The sequence below is a fragment of the Puntigrus tetrazona genome, chromosome 11 (assembly GCF_018831695.1).
Source record: "Puntigrus tetrazona isolate hp1 chromosome 11, ASM1883169v1, whole genome shotgun sequence".
NCBI classification, from domain to species: Eukaryota; Metazoa; Chordata; class Actinopteri; order Cypriniformes; family Cyprinidae; genus Puntigrus; species Puntigrus tetrazona.
The window spans coordinates 7,290,342-7,303,971 of NC_056709.1; the positions used below are offsets into that span (position 1 = coordinate 7,290,342).

General features: G+C 35.5%; 2 protein-coding genes across 3 annotated transcripts; one reads left to right on the plus strand and one right to left on the minus strand.

Moving 5' to 3' along the window:
* Positions 1-268: 268 nt before the first annotated feature.
* Positions 269-4,109, minus strand: c11h1orf50 (chromosome 11 C1orf50 homolog). Of its 2 annotated transcripts, XM_043252923.1 has the most exons (6): positions 3,954-4,092; positions 3,555-3,637; positions 2,933-3,048; positions 2,763-2,849; positions 2,094-2,225; positions 269-567 (listed from the first exon to the last, which is right to left on the minus strand). In XM_043252923.1, exons 3-6 carry the CDS (start codon positions 3,011-3,013, stop codon positions 382-384), a joined length of 486 nt encoding a protein of 161 aa, XP_043108858.1. In that variant the 5' UTR covers positions 3,014-3,048; positions 3,555-3,637; positions 3,954-4,092; the 3' UTR covers positions 269-381. The 2 variants fall into 2 exon arrangements, with proteins under 2 accessions (XP_043108858.1, XP_043108857.1); XM_043252922.1 differs by lacking the exon at positions 3,555-3,637 and having other exon boundaries at positions 3,954-4,109.
* Positions 4,110-4,938: 829 nt separating this feature from the next.
* On the plus strand, positions 4,939-12,819 carry p3h1 (prolyl 3-hydroxylase 1). The gene is made up of 15 exons (XM_043252918.1): positions 4,939-5,497; positions 6,309-6,461; positions 6,689-6,878; positions 7,058-7,189; positions 8,274-8,413; positions 8,502-8,591; positions 8,669-8,721; positions 8,801-8,922; positions 8,998-9,155; positions 9,256-9,348; positions 10,143-10,281; positions 10,380-10,470; positions 10,554-10,629; positions 10,991-11,131; positions 12,059-12,819. Exons 1-15 carry the CDS (start codon positions 5,042-5,044, stop codon positions 12,497-12,499), a joined length of 2,475 nt encoding a protein of 824 aa, XP_043108853.1. The 5' UTR covers positions 4,939-5,041; the 3' UTR covers positions 12,500-12,819.
* Positions 12,820-13,630: the final 811 nt, after the last annotated feature.

Here is a 13,630-nt window from a genome sequence, read left to right on the forward strand (position 1 = left end):
TCTATCATGTTTAATAAAATATATATCATGTGTGTATATATATGATGGGCACATATCTTATGCTATTTTGCGAAGACCAAGTTATACTTTTCTACTTATTTATTAAATGAAAAAATCAACTAAGGTGCCGGATAACTGATTCAATGTAAACACATTAAGATTAATCAGACCACAACATTTAAAATAAAAACAGAAAATCTCACAGTAAAGACACATTAAATGCATGATTGAATTACATATTTACAGGTTCAATAGAAGTGACAAGGCCAAGATTCCAGTCTGATTTTAATTCAGTTTACTTGTATATAAACTATTAGTAGCTTTTAAGATAATGTTGCATCCATGAGCCGATAAGACAGTCCGTGAGTGAACTATGACCTTTCACTGTGAAAGACCTTCAAAATTGGGCTCTGTACAGGCTGGAAGAGCAGTTTGTCTGTTCAACAGTTTGTCCATGATGCCAATTTCAACATCGCGCTTTTCAACTTCCTCTTGCGGTGTCCAAGACATGTCATGTTGGAGTTTGTATCCACCGAGGAACTTGTGAGGACAACTAGGACCCCATTCCTGCAAGATATTGAAACGTATGATATTAAATTAGCTGTTAAATGCGGTGCATAATTATAGCACAATTATTTGTTTTTTGAGTTAATATTGCAATCACACAAAATAAACATTTGGTGGTCATGTGTGCCATTTATACTGAACACATCCTGGCCAGGATTTTTAAATTGCCTAAAACATTTCAAGTAGTTGGACCAATAAGATCTGGAGAGAAACGATCAAAGCAACGCAAATATGGGCATGTGTTTGTTTGTTCGTTCTACTTAAAGCATAGCTGCAACGATCATTGTATGACAAAAAAGAATCATGGGACTGTAAAGTCAATGATTTGACCCAGAGACTGTATCCAGCAGTGAATAAAGGTTTCCTGTGTGTTCTGTCTTTTCAGGGCGCAAAGTTCTTTAATTTGTTAAATTCAAATCTGACTCAGTTTTATTATGACGTCGAATTTAGGTAGAAATATTAATTGGTTATTTTTATTTTGCTAATACTTAAATAGAGTTTTATCTAGCCCACTATAGTTAGTCTAACTATAACAACATGAATAAAGCCTAGACAATAATCAGAGGCTCTGGCTTACACTATAAAAAATGGCAATACTTCAATAGCATTTTTAACTACATAATTTAACTAAAGCTTAGACAATAACCAGAGGTTATGGCTAATACTATGGAATATGCCCGAACCATGTTAGTATTTCAATAGTATTTTATCTAGCCAATTTATACAGATTTGTTATAAGTTGGGTAAATATGTATCATGCTAACTATACAGCCAATTCGAAGATATCAAATCAATACAATACATCAAAATATCAAAGATGAATTTCTTCCGGCCACAGAAGGCCCTGACCCTTTTAAATGCAATCCTTTAATACTAAACCAATATTAAACATCCCCCAAATGGAGGAATATACAAAGGTCCCAGACCTGGGTAGTTTACACCTTAATGGGAACAGAAGCTCATTTGCATGAAAGACCCTGTGAGAAGGCACACACCCACTGTAGTAAACAAAACAAATCTTCAAATCTTTATTACCTTTTAGTTTACTGAATATTTCAAATGATACTAGACGTGAACGTTTATTTGCTTGCATTGGCATTTCATTTCATTTTTTTGAGCACACTGCGTCGTAGGAAAGGTCAACGAATGGATTTAAAAAGAAACTAATGGGAAGAAGCGAAGGAAGTTTCCTGCACCCCCACTTTGTGGGGTGTCTCAAAGACGCCCATATGTTTGTTTTGTCTGCTTCTCTGGAAATCAAAGTATCTGAGGTTCTTTCATCCTTACACGAATGATTTGAAAGCTTAAGGGGCCGCCTGCTCTGCTCTCTATGAATCACTCGTGAATGTCATACAATGATCGACCTGCACAGTGCAAACAGCCAAAACAAGGACATGTCCTGTAAAAATGGCCAAAGGGTATAGTCACCCTACTACTAGTTGGCGTCAACCAATTCAGATTGATCTCTCTTTTCACTCATGTCAGCTGATAAGACCCAGACACTCATAATGAGGCAATCAACTGACCTTTGGAGACAGAATGGAGAAGTAGCGCTGTCCGGATTCACGCATATAAAGATAATACATGTTTCCTGGTTTCTTCACAACATTGCAGGCAGCATGGTGAAGCTCAGCATCTTTCTTGGCATCTTCCAAAACCTGAAGCGTGATTTAGTCTTTATTTATTTGTCACATTTCAGATTATGGACAGCGATATTTAAACATTAAAATAATAATTCACCCAAAATAAAGATGTGCTTTACTCTCCCTCAGGTAATTCATGGTGTAGATGTTTGTTCCTCCATGAAAACAGATTTCAAGGAATGTAGCGTTGCAAACGGCTGATAAAAACACCAAAATAATCCACTTGCTTCCAATAAATCAATTAACATCTAGTTAAGCGCAAAGCGGTAAGAAATCTAACTTTCAGACATTTTTAACTTAAAACTGTAGACTGACGGCACCCATTCACTGCAGAGGATCCACTGTTTGAGAAGCAATGCGCATTTCTAAAGATCTGTTCTGATGGAAAAAAACACTCATATATATATATATATTGAAAGGCCTGAGGTTGAGTAATGTTTCAAAGACAATGTTAATGGTAAACAATTTCTTTAAGACCAGGGATATTTATGGTGCTGCTATTATGGTATTAGCAAAAGGAAAAAGGTCATTTGATTGACAGTTCATTCTCACCTTTCTTGCTTGCTCCTGAAGGTATCTTATCTGCTCAGCAATCACTGTGAGTTTGTTGCAAGCATTGGCTCTGACGAATTCATCTCCCTAAATTTTCCAAAAAAAAAACAAAATATATAATTGATTAAAAAAAAAAACCATCATTAAAATGATAAATAGCTATCTCTTACCTTCTGTACTTGCTGTGCCAGAGCAACTAGATCCATGGGATCCCCAAACCGGTTGGTCTGGTAGGGACTTACTAGTGCCATTCCACTTGGGTTACTACTGGTCTCCACCAAGGTTACTATAATATTAATAGTGTTGACAAAGCACAGAGCTCATTTGTAGAGGAGTAATACCTATGGTAAACAGTTTTTGCCAAAATACTGTATTTTCTACATACTGTATACATATAAAAAAAAAAAAAACTAGAGACTGCTCCGATACAGATTTCACATGTTAAATCATGGTCATTTTATTATAAAAAAAGAAAAGAAAAAGAAAAGTCAACAGTCGTGTTGTTTCTGCATTTGGAGATATCAAATCCTCAGGAAATGGTCATCATTTATAGAACCATTAAGTTACAGACCTCAGCTGTTATAAGAGGTTTTAACCTAATGTACTACATGTACTGTATCACTATAATCCTTCATTTCGACGTCGGTATAATTTTTTTACTCACGATATATTACAATACCTAATAGTATTTTTTATTTAGAGAAAACAAACAAAAAGCTTTCTTTTTTTAAGCTTTCTGCACTGAACTGATGTAAGTTACCACAGTAATTAATAAAAATACGGCTAACGTACTTTGGTGAAGTTTCTAAGCCTTATGTAACATGTTGAATAAGCTCTCAAGTAAACGCCTGTAGAGGTGATCAGTATTCGTGATGCTAAAATTAAAAGAAAAAAAATCATGAAAAATGTGTAACATGTGAGTACGTTAGCTTATATCATGGCATGACGTAATAACCAATGATAAAGGGATATTTCATAACATTACGAAAGTTCTGTCGGCTCACAACAAGCATATATTTTGTCACTGCTAACACTTTAGAGCTCAAACATCCAAACACTGTTTTAAACAGAATTATGGTGCGATGGAATGGTTAACAAATCGAGCAATTCAATCTTTCACTGATGTTAGGTGATCAAACGGCCAACATATGACTTATATATTGAGTTTGCCACTGAAAGCATTCGTCTTACCCGTGGTGGTTTTGTTCAGTTGTTGTGGTAGACTGACAGTTTTGTCCATTCTATAATTAAATACCCGTATAGTTTAGCAAACTAACACGAGACTTCTCACCGGTGTCAAAAAAGTCTTGTACAACACAAGGGAGGCGTTTCTGGGGTCCGTCGAGTAGTTGCCCTGCTATTTGCCCGTTTAAAAGTATCTTTATTTTATAATGTATTAATTTCTCTATAGATTTAATCGGGCGTAAAACTCTTGTACGTGTTTCTAGGATAATATTTTGGCATATCTAAAGGCATATTTATATTTAATATATCAATAATTAAAATGCAAATCGACCGTGCATGAAAAGGGATAACCTTCGCGTATGTTGTTATGTCGAGTTATGTAGACTGCAGATAATGTAACGCTAGTTGTCTGCAGTTAAGAAAGATTAAAGTTTGACATTATACAATGAAAAAAGTTCAAGTCAGTGCAAATGTATCAGTAATTTTTCACTTTTTGACGTTTTATAAATATTACGTAAACTGTTTTTTTCTGTTTTTATATCTTTTTATTATTAAAAAATCGAAAAGTATCAACCTGTTATTTAACCGATAATCATTTATATAATAGATGATTATATCATTTCTCAATCAAATGTTTGTAGGTATTTCTCCCCGTAATACTAAGAAAACTGTTTAGTGTGGTAGGTTTAGAATAAATTTTTCTAAACGAAAACACTTTTAAAATAGCATTGTAAATAAATACCATTTTAATGAATCCGTGGTGGTCTGTGACTGCAATTAATTGTATTTATTTATTGTGAAACTGAACGTTAATTTTTTTTCAAAATAACTCGATAAAGACAATTGCATGAAAATGCTACCAGAATACTGTATTGGACTGTTCATGTGCGAATGTATGTGTTAAACTATGCTTCTTAAGTTTAAGACTTCTGAAGTTTAAGCTGAAATGTTTGTGGCTAGACCCAGATTCACACAGTTGCCCTAAATGTCTCAGTTCTTACACAGGGCAGGCTCTTGCACGGCTCCACCCTCTCCAAAGACTTGGGGAGATTCTCCAAACCCGACTTCTACCTCACAGGCCTACAGTCTCCAAGATGTGGATCTCCCTGTCCCTCATCTCAATCCTCTCCACTTCTCATTTCACCTCGTGCGACGCTCAAAGCAATGGAATATTTGAGCCGTACGACCTGCTTTTCGATAACGCGGTGGAGGCGTATTATAAGCAGGACTGGCTGGCTGTGATCCTGAACATGGAAAGAGCTTTGCGGAATAAAGCGGCGCTGCGTAGAATCCAGACGCACTGCCGCTTGTCCTGCGCGAATCACACCGCTTTCGAGGAACCTTTCCCAGGTGTGGGCGTCCCGATCCCGGGGACCGGGGCCGTGGAGGATTTAGCGTTTTTCCAGAGGATTCTCAGACGGGCCGATTGCGTGAACGCGTGTGAAAGCGAGAAACTGGGACCGCCGACGCTTCATAAAGTTAGTGAGACCGTAGAGCTGGAGTTCAAGAAAAGGACGCCTTACAATTACCTGCAAGTGGCTTACTTTAAGGTACTTACTTTACTTTAAAAACTTGTTATGAAAACGCATTGAATATAAACAAATAAACAGAAAGGGAGACAAATCAGTGCATCTCATTAGAAGAACGCCGTTTAGGAGAAGCTTTTTGTAGGTGAAGAATATCTTGTCATCGAATGCTTTATATAAGTGCATATGTATGCGTCCGAGCAGAAGTGCTTTTTATACACGGTATTCGTGTGGTTGAATGGTTAAGTTTGAGAAGCTCTTCCACGTTTCCCCAACCCCCCCAAACTCACATCACTGTGCCACGTCTTTAGGTGGAGCCTTGCAGAGTTTTAGATGCTTCCAGAACTGCTCCGAGGGGCTCTAAAATGCCACAGTCTTTTTAAAATGGTGGTTTAAATGAGATATACAGGCTTTAAAAAGAGCTTTTCTGTATTAAAAAAAAGTCATAATGTATCACATCATCAGCTCTGAATGAGCTGTTGAACGGCCAAGTCATCATAAATTTCAGCAGCACTACTTTTAATGACAGCACCATGTGATGCATAAATAAAATACAGATTTAAAAAAGTTTTCTCATACATGTATTTTATAAAAAAAAACAACATAATTTTAAATTTGAAAAAAAAACTATAATTAAAAAATTATATATATATATATATATATATATATATATATATATATATATATATATATATATATATATATATATATATATATATATATATATTATATTATATTTATTTATTTATTTATTTATTTATTTTTTGCTATAAAACAGTTTAGTCTCCGAAACATAACTTGTGTTTTCTAACCAATATTCTCTTTGTGCTTACAGATAAACAAGCTTGACAAGGCAGTGGCAGCAGCAAATACATTTTTCATGGCAAACCCCGACCACATAGAGATGAAACAGAATTTAGAGTACTACGGGATGATGGCTGGGGTGCAACAGACAGATTTCAAGGACCTGGAGGAGAGACCGAACATGGTACGAGCAATGTTTATTAATCTGAGTATCCCTACAGCATATAGAGTGAATATGCCTACATATATATCCAGATAAATAGACAGATTATCTATCTATCTATCTATCTATCTATCTATCTATCTATCTATCTATCTATCTATCTATCTATCAGATGGATTGATTTTTATACAACCTTATTGCCTTATAAAATGTTTGTAGAAAGCTTTAATGTAATTGCTGATTTTCAGGCTGAATTTTTAGAGGGCAAGATTCATTATAGTGCAGAAAGTTTTGCCCCAGCCATCGAGCACTTTGAGGCCGCTGTGGAAGAATATTTCACAGCTTATGAAGAATGCAGAGTCCTCTGCGAGGGATCGTTCGATTACGACGGTTACAACTACATGGAGTACAACGCCGATCTCTTTCAGTCTATGACAGGCATGTGGTATTCCGATGCTTTCAGCAGATTCTCTTTAATCTTTTCATTTAATTTGATTTCATTTTTAAATCTCGTGACATTTGATGTCTCATCTGAATTCTCTTTTTCCTGGTACACTAAATGTTTCATAAATATGGATTTTCTGAGGTAGTCGTGTCTATATTTGCTTTGATCACAGATCATTACCTTCATGCTCTGAACTGCAAACAGAACTGTGCTGTGGATCTGGCATCCACCGCTGGAAGAGAGAAGCCTTTTGAAGATTTCCTCCCGTCGCATTTCAACTACCTTCAGTTCTCATATTATAACAGTACGACATGCTCTTCATCAGCAGAATCATATTCAGTACCAGATTTCATTGTTGTTATCATTAACTACAAACCAAAACCAATGTTGCTTTGTCTATATAGTTTTTCTGTAACAATTTAGCATAGGGACAAATTCTCATTATTAACTAGTGTCTTATTAGCATTCATATTACTAATAGAATTGCTGTTTATTAGCACTTATAAAGCACATATTCTGCATGACCATATTCCATATCCCTAATCCCACCCAATACCTAAACTTAACAACTACTGCCCAACTATTAACAAGCAGCGAGTTAGAAGTTCATTAAGGATAAAGTCCTAGTTAGTAGTTTTGTTAATAGTGAGAATTGGAAAATAAAATAAAGAGTGACAAATTTTCCTTTTTTTTTTTTTTTTAGCTTTATGCATAGTATTTGAGTAGCTACATCAAGTTAAGAAAAATAAAAATCAGAAATGTTGCACTGGAAACTAAATAATTTTTTTCTTTTGTTATTTCAGTTAACATTTAAATCACTATAAATAATAACAACGTTTTGATGATTTTAGTTTTAGTTACCTAGTTTTTGTATCTAAAATAAATAAGTATATATAATATAATATCATGTATAATTAACATATAAGTAATGCTATATAATTAAATAGTAATTAATAAGTTTAGATTTTAAAAAGCGTTAACTTAAAAGCTTAAACTTTTATTAGAACATTTTTAAAAATTAGAAATCCTGCCTTTTTTCAGCAAACTAAAATAAATAAAAGTACTAAAAGTAAATAATAAATAACCCTGGAAAATAAGTAAAAAAAATATATGAAAAGGTTATTACAAATATAAATAAATACACAAGTAGTGTATCTATAATATTAAAATCTATAATATCTAAAATATTAAAAAATTACATATTTCAAAAACACTGCTAGATTTAGTATGAATTATTAATGCATTGTATGTGAGTTTGCACAGGAGTTTGATACATTGGAGTGTTGCTAATAAAGTTAGATTTTTGTGCATTGCAAAATGGTTTAAATGCATCACGTATTATTTACATCTGAGTTCATTTTTAAAGCTTTGAAATATTTCTCTCCCAGGTGAGAAATACGAGCAGGCCATTGAGTGTGCTAAAACATACCTGCTCTTCCACCCTGAGGATGCAGTCATGGCTCAGAACCTGGCGTACTACTCCGCTGTTCTTGGAGAAGACAAAGCTATCAACATTTCAGCCAGAGAGGTGACCTTCAGTAACGACTTCAGCATTCAACGACAATAACAACTTCAGCTTCATTTTAAACAAAACTTCTTTTTTGGTCTCGTTGCAGGTTGTTAAGCAGCATATTAAGAGGTCTTTGCTGGAAAAAGAGCTTCTTTACTTTGGTTATGAGATGTTTGGTAAAACGTTTGTTGATCCAGTAAGTGTGTGCCTAGGACTGTGCTTCTCATATTTTGTGTTTAATTACACTAAAGTCTTTACCTCGTTCTGTCTCAGGACACATGGACCCCTGAGGAGGTCATGCCCAAGAAACTAAGAGACAAACAAAAGTAAGTATACCGTTGTTGTTGCATCTGATATATTAAAATGTTCAGCTGACCTGACATTGGTTTCCTCTTGTGTATCCAGGGCTGACAAAGAAACAGCCGCGAGGATTACAGAGGAGATCAGTAACCTGATGAAGGAGATCGAGACACTTGTGGAAGAAAAGAGTAAAGAATCCTCAGACCTGGCCAAGTTTGCGAAAGACGGTAAGATTTCAATTAAAAACCAACATGTATCATAGACAAGTCACATGACTGGGTCCTTCAATTGGTGTTTTTCAGATATCAATCCAGCCTCTACTCCCGAAACCGCCAGCAAACGTCTGTTTGATGACATTGAAATAACCTTGACATCTTCAGCCCTGAACGGTTCACAGAGGGTCGTCCTGGATGGCGTAACCAGATCCGATGATTGTCAGGAACTTCTTGGCTTCTCCAGTGTATGTTTCTCAATTCATTCTGTTTCCCAAAAGAGTGAACGAAAAGGTATTTTCTGCAATTACCTAAATATTACTCTCTTTTATTACTTGCATCCCGCAGACAGCGGCTATTCAAGATGGTTTTAAAGCAACACTCTCCCCCCATTCAGCAAATGAGATGTTTCAGGATATTACGGTTCTCAAAGCTCTGCAGGTTAGACCTATTTAAATATTCTTGAATTCAATGAATTCATGAAACTTAATATTTGCACCATGTTCTAACCAGTTAAAGCAACATGCAACACTTTGTCAGTTGTTTAGTTTGTTTTTGTTGGGCTTGGAAGCTACACTACTGTTCATAACCTGCTTGTGATCACCAAGGCTGCATTTATTTAAGTGATCAAAAATATTTTTACAGTTTAAAATAGCAGTTTTTTTTTTATTTGAATACATTTTAAAATGTATTTCTGTGATCAAAGCTAAATTTTCAGCAGCCTCAAGAAGCATTTCATATTATTATCTGTGTTGAAAACACATGTGCTTCTTAATATTTTTTTGTGAAAACTAGGATAGTTTTTTTTTTTTTTTTTCAGGATTCTTTGATGAATAGAAAGTTCAAAAGATCAACATTTATTTTGAAATCTGTTGTGACGTATTTTCTGTCACTTTAAATTGTCACTGTTGCAAGTATTAATTAGTATTAAGTCTTAATTACCTCTAAAGGTGTTTGGAGAAAAGTTAAACACCTAAAATAAAATATCTTAAAATAAAAAAAATTTATTGGCTTCTTGGTTCCATGAAGAATCTTGAACATCCATGGATTTTTTTTTTTTTTTTTAAGTAAAAAAAAATTTTGTTTGCTGAAGACATTTCTTTGGTTAACCGAATATTGCATTGCTTTGAAAACAACCTTTATGAAGTAAAATCATTTGTGCTTGGAGTATTAGGCTGATTTAGATTTATCTGTCTCTGTATTGCACATACAAAAGTGATTCTCTTTGTTCTTAGGATGGTCTGGTCCCTTTGAAGAGTGCACGATTGATTTCTGACCTCAGTGAGAAGATTCGTAAGGTTCTGGAATCCTATTTTGGACTGGAATCGTCACTATATTTCTCCAGCTCAAACCTGGTCTGCCGATCTGCCATGGGTAAACGGACATTTTTAGAGAGATCAGTGTAATTTTTCATCTTGAACACAGACCTATTTAGTTCTTAAGTAAGCATGTGTTGGAATCTTTCATACCAGAGAAACAGGAAGAGCGCACAGACTGTCTGCTTATCTCCGAGCTCAACAGCTGTATCAAAGAGCTGTCAGCGTACAGCGATCAAGGCTACAGGTTTGCTGCTTAAGGATCAGGTTAAGCATCATGGTTATTTAGTTAGTAGTGTTTTCACTGATGCATTCTGTTTTGCTTTGTAGTGCCATTTTGTACCTCAGTGACGACTTTGAAGGGGGAGATTTTATCTTCACTGAGTCGGATGCCAAAACTGTCTCTGTAAGATTTCTAAATGTTTCGCATTATTTTTATTCAAGCGATGATCTGTGGAGCAACTAGTAAAACAAGTGACGCTATTAACAAGACTTAATCTTAATTGGGAAATCTGATTCATATTAGAAAATCAGTTCATTTCAATTAACCAATGCAACCAGTTAAATTTAATACACAAATGTAATTTATCTAGTGTAAATTAAGCATTATTATGAGTATATTGAAAAACTAGTTTCAAAGTAGATTCGTGGTAGACTTGGTCTCTGTCTGTGTGACAGCATGTTCTATTAATTGTGTTGTTTAAATGTGTTGTTGTGGTATGAATTTTCTTAGATGGATATTTTTTCACTGTATTGTCTTTTTTTAGGCAGTGGTGAAGCCTCAGTGTGGTAGAGTTGTGGGATTCAGAGCTGGACAGGAGAACCTTCATGGAGTGACCACAGTAACCAAAGGCCAGAGGTGTGCTGTAGTACTTCAGTTCACTCAAGATCCTCAGCAAAATGAGAAGGCAAGTGTGACTTTCAGTACTATTATAAAGTGAACTTTCATGGGATGTTGAAGTACTGTTACTGTTAAAGCTGAACTGAATAAAACAAGCTTTAAATCGTAAATGAAAATTAGAAATGTGTCCTTTGCAACTAACTGAAATGGAATAAGTTGAAGTTGAAGCGAATATAGTAAAACTATAATAAACAATAAAAGCTAAATAGAAACTGACAAAACAGTGCAGTTGCTGTACTACACTGTGATGTAGTTTGTTAGGGTGCTATCAATAGTGCAAGGGTAAAAATCCAGGAGCGGACAGGAGCGTTTTCCTTATATTTCTAAGCAAATAAAGGCACTGTCATGCCCTTTTAATGGGAATGTATGTGTTTAGGGTCCAGGAAAGATCTTTAGAGATATGGACACCAAGGAACTTGCTCCTGGCATGCTTCACTTTGGCTCCATCAATGTAGATAACTGATGGTCCATAATCAGCTCGAGGTCTTCTGGGTGCTGAGTGCCAGGTTGTTGTTGGTAAACTATCCTACCAGGTTCTGAAACCGTACACTGATAAGGCCTACCACCATTGTGTCATCTGCAAATTTGATTAAAGATTTAGAGCCTTGTATAGGTATGCAGTCATGGATGAAGAGAGAGTATAGGATTGGTCTTAGCACAAAGCCCTGTGGAACACCAGTGTTTGCAATAAGTTGTGGAGGATTTGTGGCTGTCAAGCCTAACAGATTGTGGCTTGTCCAGTAGGAGCGGGAGGAACTAATGTTAAGATCAGTGGTATTAAAGGAATTGAAAGCATCTTGACATATGCGTTGTCTCCATCCAATATATTACCAAGTAAATAATACAAAAATAACACAGGCCTGTTTTGTATTAAGATGTAATTGTTCATAGTTTCCTCTTTGTCTAACATTTATGCATTGTGTTGTGTCCACAGGAGCGTTTAGAAGCTGAAGAACTTCTGAAAAAGCTTTCCAGCCCAGTTGAAGAGGAAGCCCAGAAAAAAGAAATGGACAGTAACACAAAACCCTCTGAACACGAAGGAAGAGAAACAGTAAAGACAAGTACATCAACAGAACAACCCAGCAAAGCTACCAAGGAAAACAAAACTAACAGCAAGGTGGTTAAGAAAAGCGAAAAACCAAAGGCCAAGACATCTAAAAAGAAAACAGAAACCCAAACAAAAGCTAAATCAGACAAAACAAAAAGCAAAGTGTCAGACAAAACAAAAACCACTACAACAGAGAAAAAGAAATCAAAAACGGCTAATAAGACAAAACCTGTAACGTCAGATGAAAAGAAGAAAACAGGCAAAGCAACTGTTAAAAGCACAGAACCTAAAGACTCTACAGCTGAAGACCACAAGGATGAGTTATGAGCCTCATGCAGAAGAGGTTCTGTGTTTAATTCATTGATAGAGGAGGGTTTGTGGGTTTTTGACTGATGGGTTTGTGTTTTTGTACATTTTTTAAAAGACTCGCGAAATTGAAACCATATTTGCAGACTTGACAATCAAGTTGACATGTTGTATTTTCTGTTTTACCTGAATTATAATTAAATAATTTCTTGTCTCAGGAACCAAAATACAGCAGTAACATTTCACACTCCTTGAAAGACTATGGCAGCTTTCAGAGATTACATCTGCCACTTTGCATTCCCACAATAGTTGCTGAATAAAAGCGACATATTTTTAAATGATAATGGTGCAGTACATTTTTATTGAGTGGTTCAAAAACTCACAGCGACAATGCTGAGATGTTGTGGGATGCCTTGGCGATTAGCACCAGCATGCACTGTCCAAAAATATCAATTTATCCCAATCCCTTACCTAAACCTAACCCTACTCATAATTGATTGCTAAAATCAGTGGGAAATGATAGCTGATTAACAAGTGTGTGGAAGCACCTAAACCTGATCGTAAGCCTACAACAGATATTTCCTGAAATAAAATTTTTGATTGGTTGATTGGAAATTTGTCTCCGAATCAACAAGGCATGATCCAGGATCAAAATTTTTAATGTTGATCCTGCATCAACATTACTGTTCAAAAATATAGACTTATCCCAATCCCTACTCCTAAACCAAACCCTTTATTCCTAAAATCAGTGGAAAATGATAAATGATTAACAAGAAGCACTTTACCTTCATCATAAGCCTAAAACAGATATTTCCTGAAAATATTATCCCTCAAATCCGATTGGCTGATTTGAATGCTGATCCAGGAACAGCTTGTACTTGGTGAAATCACACTCACCGCTGACTTACTCATTCACAAAGTCTTCTACATAGAATATTAAAGTGATTTAGCAAACTCAAGTTCATGAATATGCGCTGCCATAACACTGCACTAGGTGGCGGCATGGAGCTGAGTGTTTCATGTTTGTTCTGAAATGGCTGATAGATTTGTTCTGATCCCAACAACACAAGCTGTAGTTGTTTAAGGCTTTCTTATATAAAATAGTCATTCTGCAATGCCACAATGGCTATTTCACAGTGCTTATTTCTTTCA

Coding starts and splice junctions, on each gene's coding strand:
- p3h1 (XM_043252918.1), top strand. CDS start 5,042: ATGTGGATCTCCCTGTCCCTCATCTCAATCCTCTCCACTTCTCATTTC. Junction 9,349..10,142: donor CGGTTCTCAAAGCTCTGCAG/GTTAGACCTATT, acceptor CTTTGTTCTTAG/GATGGTCTGGTCCCTTTGAA. Junction 11,132..12,058: donor ATCCTCAGCAAAATGAGAAG/GCAAGTGTGACT, acceptor TTGTGTCCACAG/GAGCGTTTAGAAGCTGAAGA.
- c11h1orf50 (XM_043252922.1), bottom strand. CDS start 4,002: ATGGACAAAACTGTCAGTCTACCACAACAACTGAACAAAACCACCACG. Junction 3,049..3,953: donor ACTGAACAAAACCACCACGG/GTAAGACGAATG, acceptor TTAATATTATAG/TAACCTTGGTGGAGACCAGT. Junction 2,850..2,932: donor TGGCACAGCAAGTACAGAAG/GTAAGAGATAGC, acceptor TGGAAAATTTAG/GGAGATGAATTCGTCAGAGC.